The sequence below is a fragment of the Brachionichthys hirsutus genome, chromosome 12 (genome assembly GCF_040956055.1).
Source record: "Brachionichthys hirsutus isolate HB-005 chromosome 12, CSIRO-AGI_Bhir_v1, whole genome shotgun sequence".
Lineage (NCBI taxonomy): Eukaryota > Metazoa > Chordata > Actinopteri > Lophiiformes > Brachionichthyidae > Brachionichthys > Brachionichthys hirsutus.
The window spans coordinates 2,142,159-2,165,626 of NC_090908.1; the positions used below are offsets into that span (position 1 = coordinate 2,142,159).

The following is a 23,468-nucleotide window of genomic DNA, read 5'->3' on the forward strand; positions in this document are numbered from 1 at the left end:
TGTGTGTGTGTGCAGGGCAGCGTGGGGTCTCCTAATGGAGCACATAGAATAGATTGCTCAGTATCCCACAGGAAGTGAAAGCAAAGTGAAAAAGAGTTGGAGAGCGGAGGATGGAGACAGAAGATGAGAGAGTGTTAAAGACAGCGACAGTGATCTGTCCTTGAACCTTTTTCCTCAGCGGAGGCATTAAACCGTCTACGCGGCTCTCATTGGCTGTCTGAGCACACACAGCCCAATTAGTGGCTGAGCAGAAACGACAAGCGTGGATACACACACACACACACAGTGTACATTACAGCTTTACTCAGGTGAAGGTGCCCAAGGTAAATATTCATCCGAAACACCACGGCGGTCCGGATGAAGATTCCAGAGGTGTTTGGGTGGGATGAGAAACGACTGCTTTTCTCTGTGTTGTTATTTTTGTGGTCTTCACCAGCACATGGATAAATATGTGCGAGTGTTCAGTCTCTCCGATGTTCAGGTGAGGATAAGAATGATACTGCGTTAAGAACTGCGCTGATCAATAACACTTTCAGAGTTGGCCAGTGGAATGTGTGTGTTGTGTCTCCTTCCCTGTTGATATTGATCCGCGTACCGATGCCAGCCATGAACGCCCCCCCCACACACACACACACACACACACTTACTTGACTGAATGTGTTCTGACCTTACCCGTTCAGGCAGAACGCAGCATCTCTGGGCCCTTCAGTGCCCATTTGGAAATCCACTCGTCTTCCTGAACGCTCGTTTACCTCCTCCCTGATGCTCCGTTTACATTGTTTACCCTTAACTACAAAAGTCTCCACCGCACAGCCTGACATTTCGCAGGGGAATTCATGTTGGAAGCTCCTCCCACTCCATTTACTGGCAGCATCTTTGGTGGTGATGCCATCAGCAGAAGAGCCAGTCGGTGGCCACAGCGCTACAATCATTCTGCGTGAGGGCACGCTGACTGGGGGGGGGGCGAGTCCTTTGTCTAATTGGAAGCTGAATCTGGCTCGGGTCCTTTTCATGCGGCGCTCGTCTCCTCCACATCCTGCCTTTTTACGGGGGTTTAAGGTTCATTACCTTACCCTAACCCTAACCCTAACCCTTCATTAGACGGATGATTCATTTATCAGAATGCAGGACATCTGTTCCTGCCTCGCCTGGTTCTCTAAATGTTAACCGCTGCTGGTTAAATGTGGGACCATTTTCACATCCTCTCAGAGGTGTCAAATTTGAACGAGGGGGGGGGGGGGTAATAAGGTGTGAGCAACCCTAACCCTAACCCTAACCCTAACCCTAACCCAAAAGCATGGAGGGAAAACTAGCCGTCGATCCAACCGCCATGCATCTGAGATAAGTTGAATGGACTGATACAGAAGCAGCCAGCTGGTCAGCGAGATGATTCCAGTAAACGAGCTGGGCGCCTGCAGGCCAGGCCAGGCCCGGCCCACTTCCTGTTCCAGAAATACATTAGCCGCTCAATGCCCGAGCGAGTCCCACGGGTCATAACCGGGGAGTCCACGCCGTATCTGCACCCACCTGTAATGTTTTTACGTCCCGTGTTGGGGCACCAGCAGGGCCATAATGATCCACCACAGGCTCCATGCACACACGAGTACACAAACCATTACGCCCATGTACACACCAAGGATGCCATGCACAGCAAAAGTGTGTTTTCCTAATAGCATAAAACAATTCAATATCAGCCCTCGCCCAAAACACACAAACAGGTGCACAACGCCACGTGCGGTAATATTGGATTTCACCTGATTAACTTTTCTCTCTGTCTCTGTCTGAAATGCAATAATGGGAAACACATGTTCAGCATGGCAGATCACCAGGGAAGCCTCAGTCTCTACGACACAATCTAATATCGACTCATAACTCGAGCTGCACACACACATGCAGAGGAAACACACAAAACTAATTATAGTGAATCTTCCCTAATGGAGCCAGAGTTTAGATTAATGATGGTTTGGGGATAAGATGTGTTCTCATCGTTTCTGCGTGTGCGTGCTTTATGTGCGTGTGTCTGACATGAGAAGTGGGATATTAAGACCATCTGGTTATGGGCTGAGTTGGAATGATGATGATGAAGAGGAAGGGGAGATTTTCCCATCTCTCCGTGCACACCTACGCCTGGCTGGCTACCTTTTGCTCACATGATCAAACATCACAACGAAGGGATGGATCCTCTTGTCTTCGTCTCTTGTTTTGCTCTCTCGTGGTTCCGCTTTGAGTTAGAGGATATATGCTTCCTACTTCATCATGCGTGCCTCGTCGTTCTCTCGTTCTCTTCTTCTTCAGGGTGTATTCCCATTTAATATGGGCTGGCACGAGCAGATGCTGCTTGTGCTCTCCTTTCATGCCAGTGAAGTGCTTGCCACCCGTCCTGCATTGATGGCAGTGGCACCGCTGTGGTGATCGGGATGTGGATGGGGGGGGGGGGGGCTGCCCGTCTTCATTAGGGTCCTGCTTATCACACTCGTGCCCTCCTTTCTCCCTCCCGCTCCATCTCGGCTCTTCCAGAATTTGTTCAAGCTCTTCCCATAAGTCTCTTTGAATGTCTGCGTTCCCCTCGACTCGCACTTAGCTGCATGTTTCCCTTCCTCGCACGCCCCCGGTTTTTCTTTCTCACTCTTGTGATTTTTCAATATTTTATAATTCCCTGCTTCCCTCTTCCTCCTCGTAATTCTCTCTATTATGTTTACATTTCTCCTCCAACAGCTCCTTCACCATTGTTGGTCTGTCTCCTGCAGCTCGTACGGTGTGCAGACAAACAGTGGTCAGACGGCGCTGGCCGCGTTTCCCTCTGTTGCACACGCGTGTGAACACAAAGGGTCATCGTGGGTGATAAATGGGGAGCCTCTGAGGGGCGCGCTGGAACAGAAAATCATTCCATAGAAGACTTTTGATTCATCGTGCCTGTTTGAGGCATTCAAGGTCGGGCTTTCCTGCCCTTGTCATCCTCATCCTCATCCACCCTTATTCTTTCCCGAGGAAGAGCACGGGAACATTTCTCTGTTTAAACCCAATCCAATCGAGGCCTCGATTCCTTGTTCAGCCAAACCCGCAGACACAATGAGCGCTTCTCTGTGTTGTGTCCTTCAATCTCTCTTAAGTACCTGTGCGTGCACGTGCGTGCGCGTGTGTGCACGCGCAGGTGTAATTGAAGTCGTAACTCAGAGCTAGCTACAGTGCCGCCGCTCCCCATGTAAATCAGCGGCTAATAGTATAAGAGCAGAGCAGGAGAGGCTCAGCAGTGCTGCCTCCTGAATGCAGACACACACACACTCCCACACACACACACACACCAGCCTCTAGCGTGTAATATCTGAGCTCCCACTGTTCTCTGTGCTTTAATGAGCATAATGTGTTTTATGCTTATTGGTCGGTCATTTCAAGCACACACACACTCACACACACACACAGACACACACACACACCCACACACAAGCGGTTTGTTTGTCTTTATGTTCTCCAATCTGTTTCTTTCGGGCCATTAATCTACCAGCGTTCCCGTCTCCTGACCTCCTGCCCCCCCCCCCCCCTGCGCCCCCTCATGTCCGGCCGGCCTGCACGACCTCGTCGCTGTCGGGCAGGGAGGAAGAGGGGAAATGCAGGGCTGTGTGAAGTGATGAAGGAGAAATGGAGTATGTATAGAGAGCGGCTGCTCTGTTTGGATTTGCTCGTGGCTGCCGCTGTGAGCAAAGTTCCCCGTAATTAGCCCAGACTTAATGATATCGGAGGGAGAGTTGGGAAAGGGGATGAACGAGGAGTTGTAATTTCCCTCTGACACAATGGGATCATAGATGCATAGCAGTCATTAGCATAGAAATTAGGCCCCCGGTTTGGCAGAGGAGCCACTCTTCACTCAGGGGAACCCCATCCCTCTGATCCGTGCTCCCCCAGCGATGGAGGTCCAGACGGGCAGGGTGTGTGCGTCTTTGTGTAGTCAGTGCAGAAAGCCACAGTAAGTTGTTCAGCTGGGGATCAGGGCCCTCGCTCATGCTGGGGGGGGGGGGGTTTGGCCCTGGCTGTGCTAATGCGAAGGCGAAGGCGGAGCAGGCAGCCGTTAAGACTAAGCCCTCTGCAGCTTTCAGAAATTCCCCCAGGAGAATGTTCACACTTTCCGTCTTTTACATTTCTCTCATCTGCACCAGGTTCTCTTCCTCCTGCGAACTCATTCTCACCCCCCCCCCCCCCCCCACTCTCTTTTAGTAGGTGTTTGCGAATATCTGTTTAGTTTGCTGAAATCTCCTCTTTTACTCTCATCCTGTATTCTTTAAAACAAATCCTCCTTTGTGAGTCTACCTCTCTACTCGTCTTCATCGTTTTATGTCTCTCCTAATCTCTTGGCCACTCTGGCTTTCTTCATCAGAAAGGAGACGTGGTCCAGTGGACATTAAGCATGTATTCCACTCGACTTTCAAAGGACCAAAAGAAATATCAGAGAACCCACCAGCAGCCCTTGTGTTTCCACTTCATTTAGGCATCATTAATATTCATGAGATCCCAGGTGAGCCTGCTAAATATTCCGGTTTGTGTTAGGTGATTAGGAAGAGTGTGATCAGGAGAGACAAATATCGTCAACGGTGACCGGGGGGGTGAAGAGGTGACGACCGATCAAAACAAAGACGGCGATGAAAGGGAAATGAGACCGACGTTTCGTCCCGTCTCGTATTAAAAGGCTTCACCTGCAGCAGGAAGGAGGGAACATGGAGCCTCTCTTTGATCAACACTCGTCCCAGCACTTCCTGCGCCCCTTTGAAGTGATCCTATATTGTTTCATGTGCTTATGTGTGGCATGTCTGCCGACGCGTCTCGGTGTCGTCCTCCAGCTGGACTCGTTTTCATCTGCTTGGCTTCACAAACAGCCGTTTTGTGCCGAGGCTTCTGGGCTTTGGGTTCCACTTTGCTGTTTCCTCTCCTTATCACAACCGGGCTGCTGCTCATTTCCTTTGTGTACTTACCTCCGCTGATAAATAAGAGGAAAGAAGAAAACGCTTGGTCTCAAGTCTTCTGTTCCTGTATAGCTATTGAACGAAGCAAATCCAGCACACTTGGGTGGGGAGCCGTGGATTCAATGGGCCAATTAGTGGCTGCGGTGTGTGGATTTGTGTGTACTGTAGTGATGTTGCATGAAAACACAAGTATGCCAAGTTGTTAAAGAGACACTCGGTTCAGCTCATATCATTCTGCCTCATAAAATATTTTTTTCACACACACTTTGCAGGGACATAATTAGGCCATTAATTAAAGGTAATTTAATCGTGCCACCAAAAGCATCTTGCCTTGTTTAATTGAGTCTGCTCTTTGTTTTTACTGTGAGATAAGACAAGTGGGGTCCTTAAATTAATCTCTCCCACACCATGTTGTTATCGGAGGGTTTCGTGGGGGGGAGGCGGGCTGGCGGCGTCGTGAAGGAGAGGCGAACATTAATTCTTAAACGCACGGTATGTCATTCCTGCCACTGGGGCTTTTCAATCGATACCAAACAAAAGATGCAAGCAGCACAGGATCGTGGGAGTTGTTGTCTTCGTTGCCGAACAACTGTTCGACACAGACGAGAGGCTGTTTCACCGTTTTCATGCCGTTCACTGGCCTCTATTTAACCCGCAGGGACACCGAGTGAAACGCATCGCTGCCTCGGGGGAACAGATTTATATCGGCTTGAACGTAGTTGGAAACAATTTGGATGAAATAGAAATGCATTTGAGCAAAATGCGAGTGGGGGCCCGGCTTGACTGACACTAACGCAGTCAGAGCAGTAAGAACAAGGGATTCCAGTTATGGATTTATCTGACGTTGTGGGGGGGGGGCCCTTGGGGCTGATTAAAGACACACAGCGGTGAAGAACGTGTGATCTCACTGCAGCTGAGGGAATGCACATAACAGAAGCTGGCTAACGATACATGATCGAACTGCAGCTCTCTCCTCTGCAGGCCCTCGGCGATATACCGGGCATCCGCTGCACTGTGTGCACGGCATGCAGAATCTTTGGCTTTTCCTACTGCCTGTGTCAGCAGATGCGATGAGATGGACGATGGGGACAGACACGTCTCAGGCTGTGACAAGCTGCTGATCTCTGAGACATTTCACAGCAAGGACGGCCCCGGAGGGAGGAGAGACTTGAGAGTTGTTTCTGTTAAGAAAAACTCAGCATTTCTCAATTTGACTTCCCACTTTCTGTCCGTCTGCCACCATTTTTTGACCCTTTGTCTCTCCTCGTGCTCTCGTATCGGCCAATGATGCTAGCAAGTATAGCTTGGATTATTAGCATTGTTTATCTATGAAAAGGACTTTCTGTATCGCTGATATACAGTAGCATGCTCAGCCCTCGGTGTTTTCCTCCTGGCTGCCGATTCCATCTTCAGATGGAAACGTTTGAGAATTGCTTTGTCCTGTGCCAATCCAATCCCGCATGGTTCCACTTCAGGAGGTTCAGAGGTAATTCTCCTGCATGGGGAAAAAATGATTGCCAGGATTTCACTGGGCTCTGCTGTAATTTCAGATGGGGAGATTGTCAGGCTTCCTTGTAAGTCTCCTGAAGTCTCTTGTGGGTCCTGAGGCGATGATGGAGACTAATTTCAGATGCTTGTTCAAAACACAGTTGGGTGTTCTGGCGGTGCAGCCAGCCATCGTACGCACAGTAGGTACAGTGCAAACATGCCGAATCACAAATGGTGAATTTTTGAGCACCACACAGCAATCTGTGGAAAATGGTGAGATTTCCTGGGAGGCTGGTTGAGAGCCTAAGAAGGAAATCAGCCGGTCAGTTTTGCGTGAGCTTGGAGAGCACAGAAGATTGAGATATGGTGGATTCTTCAAGAATACAGCAGAAGAAAGGGCATGAAATGAAAGGTCGGTAGCAGCTCATCAGCAAACGTTATGTTAATCTGGTATCAGACTTGCAGCATCAATGACAAAGCACGACTCTTTTATTGATACCTTATTCATGAACAAGTAGAACTTTGATCAGAAACATTGATCCGTCTCTGTTCTGTAATAGATGATCCTATGCAGGCCAGTTCGTCGCGGGGTCAACACGTACTCTTACGTTGCTGATTGAGATGTTTTCTGCGAGATCTGTCCATTTTCTTTTAAAGAGGCTTGAAACTGTAATTAATAAATAAACATACGTGGTGCATTAAAAATTGCCAAGCTGTGTGGCACCTGTTTAACACGGCGTATGATAGTTTCAGACTAATCTAAACCATCCAATATTCATTTGAAACATCTCTCGATCTCCTCGCGGAGCAGCACAGAACGTCCAAACGGTTCATGTGTGTTGCGTGTAGACTACAGCCGGTCCTGGCATGAAAGAAGACAATCTCACTCCCTCAAGCGTGTGACAGCAGGGCCCTGCCAGCAGTCACACCTGATGTACCTGCAGCTAATCCTGTCCCACGACCCAATGTCCCTGTAACCAATCCTGTCGGAGCGCTCAGCTCCTTCCTGACATCTCAGTCACACCTCTGTATCATCTCCACCCCCTCCTATCTGCCGTCTTCCTACCCTTGCTTGACTTTCTAAGTGCATTTCTTCTTCCCTTTTCTTGCTGGCAGACAGACTGACAGACCCCCTACCCCGCTTTTCTCTCCTCTGTTACCTAATTATATCCATACCCGTGCTTTACTATCCACTCCCGTCTTCTTCACCTGTTCTGTTTTTTTATTTTTTTACGTACCACCAGACCTTCTATTCCCTCGGCTTTGATTCGTCTGACATTTCCTCTTTATCGCCTCCCTTAAACACCCGCCCACCTACCTCCCAGGAATAAAACCATCTTCAGTTTCTCTATCACAAAACCAAAATGACATCGTGTACCTGTCACCCGCGCTCACATTTTCTGACACCCAAAGGATTGACTGTCTTCCCTCTCTCCTTCCTTTCACCCTTCCCTCCTTCCCTCCTCGTTCTTTGCAGAGAGCAAGCTGCGGGTGCAGAAGACCAACCAGTCTCAGGTTTACCTGGAGAACAGCCGAGTCAGGATCAACTGCTCCATTTCCTCCCAGACCAGCCAGGATTCCCAGCATGCCGTGCTGTGGTACGTAAGGCGCGCAGCCGGGTCAGAGACCGACGAGCTCCTGCTGAGAATTGAACGCTCGGGGGCCTTTGAATACGGCGCCTACGCGGACGAGGAGAGGCTGCGGCGGCGGGTGCAGGCCGAGAGGTTGTCGCCCCGCCTCTATGTGCTCACCCTGAACAAGGCAGAGAGCAGCGATTCCGGGACGTACTACTGCCTGGTGGAGGAGTGGCTGCGTGATCCAGATGGAGACTGGTATCGACTCTCCCGGGACTCCTCCGGGTTCACGCAGGTTCTGGTCAGACAGCCAGGTGAGCAAGTCTAGATCCTGTAACATCTGTCTATTCCCTCAGGCTCTGCTCGAGGTGTCTCACCCTCATGACTTTCCAGCAGAGCTGCTCAGAGCTGAAGCCCTTCCAGCTCGTATGTGCCATGCAAGAGACTCTGAATCCATGCACTGATTTTTATAGGGAAACTTTTTCTGTTTTGCAACTAGCTTTTTATCACTGCAGTGTAGAAAATAAACATTGTTAATTAAACCTGCTGCACCCAGAGCTCCCAGCTCATTTGCTGACAAAAGTCCTCCAGGTGATGTCTTTTGCCAGCTCTCAGATTGCTCTCAGAATTTCATTTTCCTATGCCCCCGACCTCTGTGCACAAAAAGAGTCAGGTGGAGTGAGAGAGCTGCCTTTGCTGCTGCGTTGGAGCGTCTCTCCAAACTGTGCAGCACCCATCGTATATGAATCTGTTTCTCAGACAGGCCATGGTTTTCTTGTCCTGCTCCTGCAGCTTGCATACGTCTCGTTTGAAAAGTTTCTAAAGCGTCTAATGGTTTTATCTGCATACAAGCTTGTTTACCAGCTGAGCGTCCTCCAGAACTGTCATGTAAGCACCAGCTTTTTTTTGTACCACTAATTTCAGAAATATTTGCATAGACAGCCCAGTTTATGACAAGACCATTTTCCAGCAGTAAAAGAATACTTTTGATGCAAATTCCACCACATCTCCTCATCTGCAGTCGACATGCATGCCCCCAGATTCAGATAAATAATAACCATCCATCCTTCACATAACCTTTCTGTATGAATCCAGTCAGACACCAGCTGAAGGTCACTTTTCCCAGACTACTATGAGCGCAGTGTTCTTCTGCCAGCTGTCCTCTTTATCATGCAGAGAATAATCCCTGATATGGCATCCGTCCAGCCAGAATGAGGCTCGAAACGGCCTCACATGAGCCAAAAGGGCGAGGAAAGCGCGTGCATCCTACACAGACGTGGAGCTGACGCAGATCAGAAGTCATACAAATGCAAATATCTGTAAAGTTGTGTGTGGTTTATTGTTATTTGTGTGGCAGGGCCTCGATTTCAACTTGGACTGGGAAAGAAAACTGACAGATTGCATTTGGAGACTCACTCAAGGCCTGCATTTTAATGTTATGCATGTTATTTACAACAGTAGAGCTATTTACCTTTGATGAATCATAAACATCTACATAAAATGACTAGAATATGCTGATTAAAATACCATAGATGCTCAATAAAGGGTGAAAACATGCATTGATCGAGGAAGTCGTCCAGAAAGCTGTTTTATCTGGAGGGAAGAGGGGCGCCAGCACTGACCGTTCTGAAATGTGAGCGAGAGTAAACTGGAGTGGGTCGTCGTGCCGCCCCTGCAGGGTTGCAGCATACCAATAGAGGCGGGCAGACATGCTGGCCTTAGGGCAGGATCTGACCAGCTGGAACGCTAACCGACTGGCTGTAGCTCCGGGCAGCGCCGCGGGACTCATTTATTCTGTCTTTTCTTTATAGATGCACGTTTTAAAACATGTATTCTCCTTGTTTGCAGTAATTTGGATTCTGTAACATTAATTGAAATTAACGGGAAAAGATTCCCTGGCATAAATGCTAAAGGTTATCTGTGAAAAGCGTTTAATCTGATTAACGGTTTAACGCCCGGTGACCCCCGTCTATCAGCTAGTCACGCAATCTGCACGTTTTAGAAGCTCGAACAGCAAACGTCTGAATGTTTCTTTGATTTTATTGGTCCTAATTGCTCTGCTGTATCATATTAAAGTTATATCTTCATGGATTTAATGGAGCATAAATGCAAAGGGCTTTAGAGTGATGGTGTCCAAATAGTCATCAGTGTTTTTACAGCTTTTCTCAATTAGTTTAGTTAATTTCTTGAAACTGCAATTCCATTCTGAAAACACGTTTAGCACAATATCCAAGTGAATAGATCTTGTTCATCGAGTGTTGACTTCTCAGTCTAATGGTTTTTCCTTCTAAAACAGGCATCACATGCATAATAGTCTGTTCAAATGTCAAAATGAATCAGCATCTGTATTGTGACCATGAAAACGCACATGAATCTCTTGGAACATTGGATAACTTGAAACTAGAACTTGACTAATGAAGAGGGAGTTTCAGACGACCAATCAAACAGTGTGTTTAGTTGCCTGACAGGTGCTGTACATGATTGGTCCAGGACTGAAGACTTGGCCATGACATTATTGGCCACCGGGCCACAGTGGGTTTCGTGTTTATTATACAGTATGTTACGGCGTATACATTTTCTTTTTACTCTGATGTATGGAAGTTACTTTAAGTGTGTGAATAAAAAGGTACAGTTTCCGCAGCACAACGAGTGCAGTGTGTGATGTCAAACCTCTGCGGCTACACAATTGTATTCTGTTAGCTCGACAATAAAGACGAGCACAGCAACCGTTGTCAATGAAGGACGGGGCTCAGGCTGATAGGAGGACATGAGGGATGCTGCAATGGTCATCTGTCATGGTGACACAATGCCAAGGGGACGGTGCATTTTGGGACCCCCTCTATTTATACGGGAAGGGAATTTAGTTTTGATACAGTGTTGGGAGAGACGTGAGCTTTTACGAGTGAGCTGTGGTGAGCTCTAAGACTGTTTCGCCAAATAGCCCTAGAGATTTTAGAATGTACTTTCTGTTTCAAGAAATTAGTCAAACCAATGGAGGAGAAATTGTAACGCAGGAGGAACAGAGAGCATCAGTTTACTTTGGGTTCGTCTCCCTCAATATCTCACCGTAACAACTATTAAAAAGTTTAAAGTAAAGTGACTTTAGCTGCTTAATAGCACATTTGTAAATTCCAATGGCTGACAGCAGTTGTCATTTACATCACAAGAATTTATCTTGACGCATTCAAACATATTTACTGGAATATCTGTAAATCCATTGCATTTCAATGCATCTCTGCTCTTTCTGCTCCTCTTTCTTCTTCTTCTTCTTCTTCTCAGAGGTGCGACTTCAAGTGGAGGAACTGGATTCAAATGTGACCGTGGAGGAGTCTGACGCCATCCAGTTAGGCTGCAGCATTCCCTCGCAGTCGTCCCGAGATTCCCGCTTCTCTGTGTCCTGGTATGTGGAGCATGAGGATGACGAGGACCAGCTGGACGAGGAAGGGAGAAAGCGGGAATGTGTGTTTTCCATCGGCCATGACGCTGTTTTTGGAAATGGAAATTGCAGTCCAAGAGAGGGGGTGGGGCCTAACTCTCGCCTGCAGTTTGGGAGGATGACCTCTGACCAGTACAGCCTGACCATCCAGGGAGCACGGCCAACAGATGCAGGTCGATACTACTGCCACGTAGAGGAGTGGCTCCTCAACCCCCGCAATGCATGGTACCGCCTGACCACCAACAACTCCGGGGTCACCACGGTCAACGTGGTGCAACAAGGTGGGTCACCTTAAATCCTCTGAGCTTCCAGGCATTTGGGCCGAAACGGAAACGATGCAAGTCAACTTTGAATGTTTACGATGGCCCAGTTCAGATTGACAGACCTCTTGTTTAGCATTAAAGCACCAACACATGCTAAATAATAATGTAGACAAGCTCTGCTTGGAAATAGGAGTGTAGAACAGACCAGTTTACCCTTGAATGATGTAAGACTCACTTTTCAGGGCTTGTCCAAGACGTTTTTTGTTCTGTTTTTTTGCATCTGAAAAACGTGCGTTTCTGTTTTCTTCTGTTCTACAGAATCCACCATCCAGTCTGTGGTGTGCTCCAACACCTCTCTGTTCTACTTCATCTTCTTTTACCCATTCCCCATCTTCGGCATCCTCCTCATCGCTGTGCTGATTGTGCGTTACAAGAGCCGCAGCCACAGCAAGAGTCAAGAAGGCAAGAACGGCGCCCCCCTGCTGTGGATTAAAGAACCTCACCTCAGTTACTCCCCCACCTGTCTGGACCCGCCTGCGCTCAGCCTACACCCCGGCTCCGTCGACTAAGCGGGCCCCCCCCCCCTTTCCCCCTGCCTCATCCAGCCAACACAATTCCAGGGAGCAGATCTGGACTCCGCCTTCAGACCTTTCTGTCATTCACTGCTGTGTTGAATTAGTCAATCAGCTGATCGGTTTAAACATCCCCACCCTGGTGGCTGCCTGTTTTATGTGACAACAGTGTGTGTTTGGCTGTGTGCACCAGAATGGGTGTGCCGTTTCAGCACGGCTGATTGGTCGAGTGCGATATTGACGGTCTTCGTTTTACGTGAAGCTTTGGTCCCATAGCTGCATTTTTATTTCTCTTTCTTTGACTGCTTGTTTCATCACGGCCAATCCAGGAAGGACATTTAAGAGAAGGGTCTCAATAAACGACTCTGGCGCTGAGTGGATGCCGAAAAAAAGTCTCTGCACTTATCCAAGAGCAGCCACAGCCTGGGCCACTCTATTGGTTGCCATAGTGATTCTCTGCACCCACTGACTCTGTAGCTGATGACTTGGTAGCCAGGCCGCATAGAGACAAAGACGGAACACATGAGTCTGTGTCCTAAGCGAGGATGTGTACCTCCTTGGCAGACAGAAACGAGGCCTCATGCGCCTCAGAGAAGACTGCTCCACTCGTCCCTATAAAGAGACGTCGAGAGAAATGGGAGGGCTGTCAGACATGATGGAGAATGAATGATCAGTCCTTTCCTGTAAAGATACACGTGACCCCCCCCCCCCCTAGTGCCAAGACATCCTTATTTCCACTCTGTCCTCTGCAGCTGATGTTTGAAGTTTTAAAGACGTGGAGAGGAGACGCATTGTAAATATGTCTGCTCATCTACTCTGGGTTTATAGGCAAAAGGGCAATTTTAGTGAAATCACTTGAATTGTCCCGTTTAAATAATGTAGTGGAGGTTAACTAAAATTAAATTCTTGCACACTTCTTTTGTGTTTCCCAATGTGCGCCCCCCCGTCCCGTTTTAAAATATCAAAGCTCAAAAGATGCATTAAGAGCCACAGTGAAAACACACGTGTAATGAACCACTCTAAAGAATTCGCGTTTGTAGGCGTGCGTGAATCTTTTGACTTTTGCTTTGAAAGATTTTGTATTTATTATTTTCTACGACTTTTGATAGCTTTGTAAGGCTTCTTTTTCTTTTTTTTTCTTTTTTTGCGCCTTGAAATTCTCTAAGAACCATGCCGTTTGTGTTGCCAGGCAACTGTACCAAGCAAATTATGTCAGTAGCCTGTGTGTTGACAACGTGGTAGACGTAGAAATGCTCGACTTGTCCTGCGCATTACAGTCTGTAGCATTTCATACAGTTTGGTCGATGTCACTGTAAAGCTAGAATGAAAACTGCTGTGGCTACATGTACAATAGTGGAACAGAGGAGTCACAAAAACACATTCACTCAATGCTCTCTTTGCTTGAGTCGCATTTATTTAGTGAAATGTGATGTAACACATAGGTAGGTCATTGGATCAGAGAATTGTTGAGCCGTCCTCTAATCATGGACTCCAGCGTAGGACCTCAGCCCCGGTTCTCCTCGTGCAGGGACGAAGGCTGGAATAACAGCCACCCCCCCCCCTGGAGAGGGGAGAACCCCTCCAGCTGACACAGTCCTAACCCTTTCACTGCCAGACTGGACGTGTGAAACACGTGACATTGCCGTCTCAATTGTGTCAACATGTATATTGCATGACAATAGGGAGGAGTTTCGGTGTTTTGTACATTTTGAACTGAACATTGTGTTTGTGTGAGCAGTGCCCACACCTCACCCCTGACTTCCTGAGCCAAGAGTCGACACAGAGCCCCGTCCCTCGTCATTTTAGTCGATCCGACTTGCTAATTCCAGACGCCCTTTGATCCTGTGAAGTAATATATTTTAAGAATGGGTGTTGTGGAGATTGTGTTTGATATTATTGCTCATATTTGTCTTTTTAATGCTATTACGAAGCACTCCATGAACTGATTTATGTAAAAATAAAAATACAACCGTACATAGCTGATACAAACACAAGCCACCATGTTCTACGATTCCATCCTTCACTCCGTGTCACGGTAACCGATCCATTCCTTGAGGCCACGCTGGGCGGTGCTGTTAAAGCAAGGCAGTTGGAAATTCAGCTACAACCAAATGTCTTCCCAAAAAAAAAAGGCCCATTTATTTTCAGTCTACTTGTCTTTTAAATTTGAACACTGAGTAAACAAAGATTTAGAATAATGTGAAAACCTAGTCTCAGCGAAAGAGCAATAGAACACACTGAATATTGCAAATTCCCAAAGAGTTAATGAGGCAATATTTAGTCTTTATCAGGAACATTTCCACAATAAAAACAAAAAAATAAAAGACAATTGGAGAATTAGTGGAAAAGAAAATCCCCATAAGCCAAAACGATAATATACTAAATATGGTGATACACATTTTGACCAATGTACAATATTGTGATTTGATAGTTTGGGAGACATCTATGGATCGTATTGTGAGCTCTTCGTTGATTTGTTCTTTATTTTCGGGCCTGCTTTCCTCACACAGGTGATTGGCATGTCTCATCATTAAACTGCAATATTCAGTGTGTGGACAACGTCGCTCCTTCTACCTTACTTCAGCGTCCCGTTGCTAGTGAGGGGACTTGATTGTGCTCGTCAGAGCGGGTTCAGCAGAGCTGCAGGGATTCTTTCTGTGCAGTTTCAGGCCCCGTATATCTAATAATAATGATGCTGTTGAATGTCACAGTAGTAGTTCTATATCTAATTAACAGTCACTGGTGGTAAATGCTAACAAGGATGTGATTTAAGATTTTCATGCACAATACTCAAAAGCTTGTTTGTTCAATGACTGCCTTTGATAAATCTTTCCCAGAGACGCAGCTTGTGTGAAAGGCGCCGCTGAAAAGGTGCTGCAGATTTAATTCATGCAGAACTGATGATCTTGCGCCAGGAAGCGCAGAGCGTGGCCGTGGGAGACCACGCGGCGCAGCAGCCTTCCGGCTGCGTATCAATCCCATCCATAGTTGCCTCCCAAGATTCCAACATCTCTGAATGTTCTGACAGTGTTGTAGCTGCGTTTTGGGGGCTGCATGTATCGACTGTGAGCCGACTCCAGAATTTAGGTGTAAAATAGTTTGTGGTGATGCTTTTATTTCAGCCAGTGACGCGCTTTGTTTTCAGTGCTGTATTTTTATATGACCATGGTTTGTTCATTGTTTTGTTTTTTTATTATTCTATCAAATAGTTTCCGTGGTGACCTTTAAAAAGTCACTTTGCTATTGTCTTTTATTGCAATAAAATATATCCAGTGCGTTGATCTGCTTCCATCATGTATTTAATAGTTACTGAAACATGGCGGTAGAATTTTGTGTTTTCTTTTCCCCCCCTCAAAACAACAACAGCAACCCTTCCCAGCCATCGAGCCGTCGACTCCAGAGGTGAATGCCCTGCAGGGAGGGGGGGGGGGATCGAGTCGGCTGCTCTCCTGACCTCGGAGCCGACGCGAGGGTTTCTTTACTGGGTAAACTGGTGTGTTTCCAGTTGGCAGAGAGAGCGAGTGGATCAGCATGGCAGAGGTGAAGCGAGTCTTCGAGGTCCTCATGTAAGTTTACAAGGCTCTTCTTTGGCAGCCTCGACCATCTCCACGTCACATCTAACATTCATAACTCATAAATATATTGCCTTGCTTATTCCTCCGGCTCACACACACACGCACACACACACACACAGGCCATGTGAATCATTAACCGATCTCTGATATACCCAGTGAAATGGAAAAGAACAAACCCATCCCATAAATCACAGCGGTGCAAAGAGGAAACAGAATTTGCTTGTGGCGTCTTTGGATCATTTTGTGGGTGCTGCTATGCATGCGGGTCCCCCCCCCCGCGTGCAGTGGACTATTGATGCTGCTGGCACTGATAGCAGGCGCACTGACACTGCTGATTTTAGCTCCGTCAGTTCTTCACAGAAGGCAAACGCTGAATCCTGCCCCCTTCGAGCACTCGATCCTCCTGTCCCACTTTCTCTCTGATTTTTTTTCTTTTTTTTTTTTACTTTCTCAAGTACACGCATCCTGTTAGAAAGATCTCCTTCACATAAGCAACCCGCCAAAATCTATAGTCCCCACTGAGGACTCAGACACCAGAGGGGGCACGCATGGCCAGACAGTGTTAACGATCCAGAGGAGGGGGGCGGCACTCAGGCAAGTAGATGAGGATTTATTGGCTATGAGAAAGCAAAGGAAGGACGAATCTCCTGCTTTCATTGGATGCATCATAGCAAGGACAAAGAGAATAATCAATGATAACTGGTAGAGAAGGGCCTGCTGTACCTTAACAATACTCTCCATCCTTTATTCGTAGGACATGTGTTGTAAGTCCTAGGTGCTGCAGGCCAGAGAAAAGACGCCACTCACACCTGGCCTGTGTGACACATCGTGCACCACACGCTGCCGCGTGTTGCACAGTGTGACTCACTCAGGTGTGAGTCAGTGAGAACAGTGTGAACTCTTGTTACAGCAACTGGAGCTTTAAGATCTCCTGTCGTGCACCAGCAGTGAGGAAATGTAGGTGAGCCCGGGGGGGGGGGGGCGGATGCATCATCCTGTACTGCTATATAGCAACACAACTTGTTATTGATGAGGTAAAGTGATCTTAGTCCTGCTGGAAAAACTAACGGCCTGTTATTTAAGGCTGTTCACTTGTAAACCTGACGACTGTCAACTAAACCTAAAGCACGATAAGACAAGTCTCATTATTTATTTATAGCAGTGGATTTTCCACGTGCCTATAAATTGATCCATCGCGTTAAACGCTCGGTGTAGCGCTTTCACACGCTGATTAACAATCCTTGATAAGTTTCTGGATCCAAAGAGTGATGTGGCTGAGCCAATATCTCCTAATCAATATCTCTTCATAGCTATACAGACAAACAAACAAATCAAGGCCCGTAAAGAACATTCCTCCTTGGCGGAACTAATGAGCTCAAAATACGAGGAGCAACAAAAACACAGCGTCCCATATCATTCATTATGTATTTAAAACATGCACAAATGCACAAACACACCAGCTGACACGCGCTCTGGAATATTCTCATCGTATCCATAATTGATAAACACTAAAATGGTGTGTGTGTAGCTCCGGATCTGCCAGCGATAGCTGAGTAAACTGAAGCTAAGGTTGCTGCTGGACGGCGTCCCCGGAGACCGCTGCATGTCCCGTCTCCCGTCTCTCCGGCTCAGATTGAGCTCATTAAGCGCTCCAGTCCGTCTGTTGTAGTTTCTTTATTCAGAATTGTAATAAATGTTCAGAACTTGCATATTTTATATTATTTTATAACTTGCAAGGAAAGATATTTGCCAGGCTCAAGTTTCTGCCTGTTGAACGAATCTTAAACTTGATGGATGCGTTTTTATTTGAACTTTCCACCCATTTATTTTGCAGATGCAACAATTGTCACGGGTCTGCCGGAGCCTATCCCAGCTTGCTGTGGGTGGGAAGCAGGGCACACCTCAGACGAGTCGCCACACAGAGACAGACCAACACACACACTCGTACAACTTGGAGTGATCAATTCACCTAGATTGCATGTTTTTGGAGGAAACCGGAGAACCCCCCCCCCCCCCGCCCCCCCAGCAACACGAGAACATACAAACTCCACGCAGATAGAATTTGAACCCAGTACCTTCTTACTGTGAGGCAACAACGCTGACCACTACGCCACCGTGACACTAATTCTAACTATCCAGATGTTGTTTAATGTCCAGCTGCTCATTCATTCAGTATTATTGGAGCTAACGGCCATGTTTGTTCTACACAAGCGATCAGCAATGTTACATCACAGTCGTCTTGAAGGCCTCCTGAACGTGCCCACCAGATTTCGTTGTGATTTTACATTAGCTGTGGAAATATTCACTATCTCTATCTCTAATATCGATCTAATAGTGGTAGAGGAAAGGTCAGGGGATCGGATATGACCGGGTTTGGGTCGGGGAAGTGATAACGTTCATTGCAATCCAGTAGTTTTTCGATATTTCTGTCTGGACCAGAGAAGTGAAGTGACTCAGCCAGCAGCAGGAAGGAAGTTGTGACGACCTTGAATCAATCACAAACCCAGTAAGCAAGTTAAGACTTCTCATCCGTGACGAGATGTTTGCTCATGATATAACAAACCCATTTCACACAGCGCTGTAGTGAAGGGCATAGCTGTCTCATGACCCCCCCCCCCCCCCCCCCAACTGAATCAGAGCTCTGCTGTCCAGCACAGGTATGATGCAAACCGTCGAGCACCCAACCTTGCTTCAGGGCAGGGATGTTCTTCAAGCAAATAGATTTTTAATTTTTAATAATCTTTAAACACATTCAAACAGACGAGTCCTTTCTGTGTAAGTAACAACTAATCAGCTAATCAGCAACATGCATCTCGTCTTCCTGTGGGACGCCAAGTAATTATGAAAGAGCAGGAGCAGCCACAGCGACTAAAGATGAGGAGAGATTGAATTCCACTAAATAATGATCCCAAAAATGGTGGCGTGAGTCATGAAGCCAATGAGAAGGCAGCAGGGAAAAGATGGAGGGTACAAAACAAAAAGCATGTTCCCTTGGGACAAATCGCCATTTCAAACCGTGTCTGACAGCATATAATATATGTAGCTTTCTCAGTAGCGCACCGCTCATGATCTGGAGGAGGAACGCTGCTAACGGAATGCTGGAGCCTGTTGACACTTCCACGTGTGTATGTTACACCTACTGATGGGCTGTAGCTGCAGTGTGTTCCTGCGATTGTGAATAGCAGTCCCTACCATCCATGAAGACAACTCGGCAGGGGGGGGGGGGGGAGAATCACACTTATATTTGGTGTAAATGTTTCTCGACTATCTACTCCCGCCCGCTCTCCGCTGTAACTCCTGTGTCTTCATGCCGACCATGGAATGATCGCTGCTCGTAATTCTCAATTCCTTATAATTCCATCAACACCAGAGAGAAAACCGGGAAAAGCTATTAATGGAATTATTACGAGACTGTAACACGACGTTCGGAGTGGAGAGCATGTGTTGGTGCTGCCGACGCCCTCAGATGGAACCGTGTCCCACATTTATGTAGTGACGTGGCAGACAAAGCATCCGTCAACAGAAAGTGGTCACAGGAGAGGCCAAAAGCACGCGCTGACTCTACGGACGTAGACGCAGGTCTAATGAGTCTAAAGGATGGCATCATCTTCCATTGTAGGAGACGGCAAAAGGAAAATACAGATTTTAGACATCAATATTTCAACAGGTCTGTGGATTGCCTCCAAGATGTCGTGCATTATTAAACACGAGCTGCTTGAAGTATGAAATACGTCGTCTCATCGACGAGAGCAGTTCATTCAGCACACGACAATAAAAGCCTGTCGACATGTCTTTAGTCTTCCTGGGTGTCCTCGGGATCTATTACAGCCCAAAGACACCCGACGTAACGTTACGGATTCTTTATAACACAAACCCCCGCCTCATTCCAGCCGTAGGTTCAGCAGCACTGCTGCATCCGATTGAGTCGACAAGGCAGCACATCTCCATCACTTAATTTATTCTAATTAATTGGGTTTCTGAGGAAAATAAGGTTAAAATGCACATGCGGACAGAAAGTTTTAATCATTCATAGTTTGACATGCAGGCGGACCCTGTTACGGTTACAGACGAAGAGCTTCCTCTTCATCACAACCTGCTATAAATTATCCACAAGTAGTCAACTAAATATTTTACTCAAGGTAAATACAAGGGGATTGGCAGTGTGTGTTTATCGATGGCATAACAGGACAGGGAGAAAAGGGAATGTCTGCTTCACTGCCTCTTGTCCCCGCCTGCATGAGGTCTCTGATAGGACTAAGCTCCGCCCATCAGATGCCAAGAAACCAATTGACGCAACCAATTTAGAAGAACGTTATTAGCATTACTCCAAATGATTTATGAATTCTTATGACTGGGATTACGCCTGTAATCCACATGTGACTCGACAGTTTTTAAAACTATAAAACTAACTTTCATTTAATTTAGAAATGCAGATCATTTTTGGTATCACATTTAGGACGGTAGCCAACAACCAATCAAACAGCAGAAAGACACGAAACTGATTGGACGACAGTTCAGATAGAAGTCAAGAAATCGCAGACATGTTAAGCACAATGCTCCTTTGGCCGTTTTATTTCCATAATTAATATATACTTTAAACGTACAGTGTGATTCAGATACAATGAAGGAATGTTTAACGACGTGGAATCAGCTTCACCTCACCTGCAGCTCACTTTGTTTTCTCTGTTCAGACGTGTCTCTCGGTTTTGTCGAGGCGCCACTCATCTGGACTGACAGCTAATGCCTCGGACAGACGGCAATGCCCTGACCATGACCCCTGACCCCTGACCCCTACCCTTGAACTGTCTGCTCCACTGGCTGCTGTGTTGCGTTTCTGGGACAGGCCAGGGTCAACCAACGAATCCGACGTCTCAGCAGTCCAGCGAACGTTTCTGGATTGCGTCGGCCACCACAGTGCGCAGGAGAGCGATGACGGACCGAGGGTCATCGCTGCCAATCACAGCGCTGCCAGACACAATCATGTTGGCGCCTGCCTGAGGCAAACACGGAAACGCACTCTTACTACAGGCAGGACTCCCCAAATGAAACAAACCAATGCCTGCGTTTTCTTGTCCTTACCTCTGCACACTTGTGAACGGTGTTGGGACCAACTCCTCCATCGACTTCGATGTCTAACGAAGGAAACGCAGCCCTCAACCAGCTCACCTGGGGGGCAGTGGACAGAAACAAAAGAGCTTGAAACCACGACAACAATTCTACCGCTATGCTTCCATCTGGTGTTCGACTGCCCCCCCCCCCCTCGGTTACTAAAAATAGAAGTTCTCTTTTGTCCCGCTCTCCATCAGGGCCTTGAATGCCACAGAAAGGAGGTGACCTCGCACAGTGTTCACTTTCTCTGCTGTCAATAAAAGTGAGGTGAAGTTAGTTTCACAAAGAGAATTCTTAAGTTCATATCTTCGCCTGTGCCAGTCTAAACTTAAAATCTGGCACAAAAGTGTACCGACCTCGACAAACTAATATCGACAGCGAGTGACCCAAAAAACTATTTCAATCAGTACACAATTTTGGATGTGCCAAGTACACAAATGATAATGGCAACATTTTAAATGTGAGCGATCAACTTGACTGACAATATATTCTGCAAAAACGTGCTTCGGCACATTATTCAAAGCCGCAGCCCAGAGAAAGAAGCTGTAAACACGTTTCACACTTTGCTGGGTGCTCGATTGATGGCACTAATCTCGTGTGCCCACCTTGAAGTAGTGATTTGTGCGGGTCTTCCTTGCAGCTCGCCGTTTTGATTTGTGTGAAGCATCAGCATTTTAAAGCTCGCAGCTTCTGTGCGGCAACGTTCATAATTTAAGCAGAGCAGCATGCCTCGAGCTCGCTGGACTTGCTGACACTGACCTGCGTGACTGCTGTTGCATGATCAATTGCTGCATGCATTATGCACTTGGAGACAAACATGAATTAAAACTGAAACACTCGCGCATTCAAAGCTTCCTATCCTTACCTTGGGCATCATGTCTTCCATGAACTTCTGTCCTCCGAAGCCGGGTTCAACAGTCATCACCAGAGCCATGTCGATCTGCTGAGCCCAAGGCGCTAGCGCTTCAACAGTAGTACCAGGCTTTATGGCCAAACCTACCTGCAAAACTCACACAGCATTAGTAGAAAGTTGTTAATGCCGCCGCCTCAGCACTGGCGTGTTCGTGGGCGCAGCCGGTTTCTTGTTGTCCTTTCGCCATCGATCGTTACAAATACTGTTACGGAACTTGCTTCAGTCTTTTCAGGCGAGCCAATGCAATAAGTGATTTATTTAAAAATTTTAGAGATGAATCAAGGGTTTAATTAATTTCCGTCACTATTGTTTCAGTGGAACTGTAAGGCTTTTGTCTTTTTATAAAGGCACCATTGTCTTCCTACCTTCATGCCACTCTCCCTTATTTCCTTGATGAGGTTTCCGGGGTTGGAGCTGGCTTCTAAATGGAAAGTGTACTGGCTGGCTCCGGCTGCAGCCATGGGCCTCACCCACTGCTCTGGTCGAGATACCATCATGTGCATGTCTGCAAAGGCGATTCCATCACAAAGCTGCACTCCACCAGACCCAATTCAACTGGATCATCGTTTTAAATCAGGCATAAATGTGATTTTATCTCACCAAAGAAAGGGTCCTGGCCAAGTGAGCTCCTGAGGCTCTCTACCATGGAGTGACCAAAAGTGATGTTTGGGACAAAATGCCTTCATAATGAAATAACAGAGATATCAGCTTCGACTGCGATGACTTTCTCTCATCTCGCTGCTTATGTTCATGTCGAGAATGACACAAGACGTCTAAAGCAGTTCGGGGGAGAAGGAAGAAGTAAAATGTTGCGACACAGAAGTGTGTTTAAAACCATTTGCGTTGAATGCCTCTCGTAAATGAGTAATAAATGAGTAATAAATGATTAATAACTCAGATATTAACTTTTGGGTTCCTCTTCCTAACTTTTGACCGGCTAGCTTAGCTTGTTGACGTTAGCCGCACACGTACGAGACATCCATCCAGCCTGCTAGCCGTTAGCATGTTAGCTTAACTTGTAAACTGACCCGTCCATAACATCGAGGTGCAGGTAGTCCGCCCCGCACTCCATCATCCGCACGCACTCTCTGCCCAGGCGGGACAGGTCGCTGCTCAGGATGGACGGTCCTATTTTAGCGGTGTAAGCCATGCTGCTGCAGGGAGGGCGGCTGCTTTAAGCTTTAAGTACCAGCACTGCGTTTCCGCTGAACTGTCAAAATAAAACAGGAAAGACGTGGAATATTAGCCGTCCCCTATCAAAACAAAAGCGTTGGCAGTGAGAGTGACTGAAAGGGGGATTAACCGTGAAGTCTGCATTAGGATCGATAAATACGTTGCTTATATGTGATTGCTTGATCTGGGGTCAGTTTGAAACAAAGACACATTTTCAAAAACATTTAATTGTTTGCCGCATCGATACGTCGGGCAGGTTTTGTGATGATTCTCAGCAAATCTTTGGTCAAGCATCACGTAATTCTGTGAGCAATCCTGGGTCTGAAAATGCATTTTTCTTTTTTAACATTAGGGAGAAGATTCTATCTACAAAAAGGCGACAGCTTGGGCACCACGGCCAGGGTTACGCTCTT

The 23,468-nt window shown here is 47.0% G+C and overlaps 2 protein-coding genes across 2 annotated transcripts in view; one reads left to right on the plus strand and one right to left on the minus strand.

The window, feature by feature from the left end:
* The window catches only part of igsf3 (immunoglobulin superfamily, member 3), a 58,486-nt gene extending 46,204 nt beyond the window's left edge, over positions 1-12,282 (plus strand). The window contains exons 7-9 of the mRNA XM_068746468.1: positions 7,918-8,328; positions 11,294-11,731; positions 12,032-12,282. Of these exons, the coding sequence (XP_068602569.1) occupies positions 7,918-8,328; positions 11,294-11,731; positions 12,032-12,282 (1,100 nt within the window). The remainder of the gene's footprint in view (positions 1-7,917; positions 8,329-11,293; positions 11,732-12,031) is intronic.
* Positions 12,283-20,431: 8,149 nt separating this feature from the next.
* rpe (ribulose-5-phosphate-3-epimerase) lies at positions 20,432-23,043 on the minus strand. The gene is made up of 6 exons (XM_068746353.1): positions 22,911-23,043; positions 22,483-22,562; positions 22,248-22,387; positions 21,835-21,969; positions 20,940-21,026; positions 20,432-20,854 (listed from the first exon to the last, which is right to left on the minus strand). The coding sequence occupies exons 1-6, from the start codon at positions 23,030-23,032 to the stop codon at positions 20,732-20,734; spliced, it is 687 nt and encodes a 228-aa protein (XP_068602454.1). The 5' UTR covers positions 23,033-23,043; the 3' UTR covers positions 20,432-20,731.
* Between the last annotated feature and the right edge of the window lie 425 nt (positions 23,044-23,468).

Excerpts from the sequence above, each read along its gene's own strand:
- rpe (XM_068746353.1), bottom strand. The coding sequence starts at position 23,032 with ATGGCTTACACCGCTAAAATAGGACCGTCCATCCTGAGCAGCGACCTG. Across the intron at positions 22,388-22,482 it reads TGGCCAGGACCCTTTCTTTG|ACATGCACATGATGGTATCT; the intron begins GTGAGATAAAAT and ends TCGCCTTTGCAG. Across the intron at positions 21,970-22,247 it reads TAAGGGAGAGTGGCATGAAG|GTAGGTTTGGCCATAAAGCC; the intron begins GTAGGAAGACAA and ends TGAGTTTTGCAG.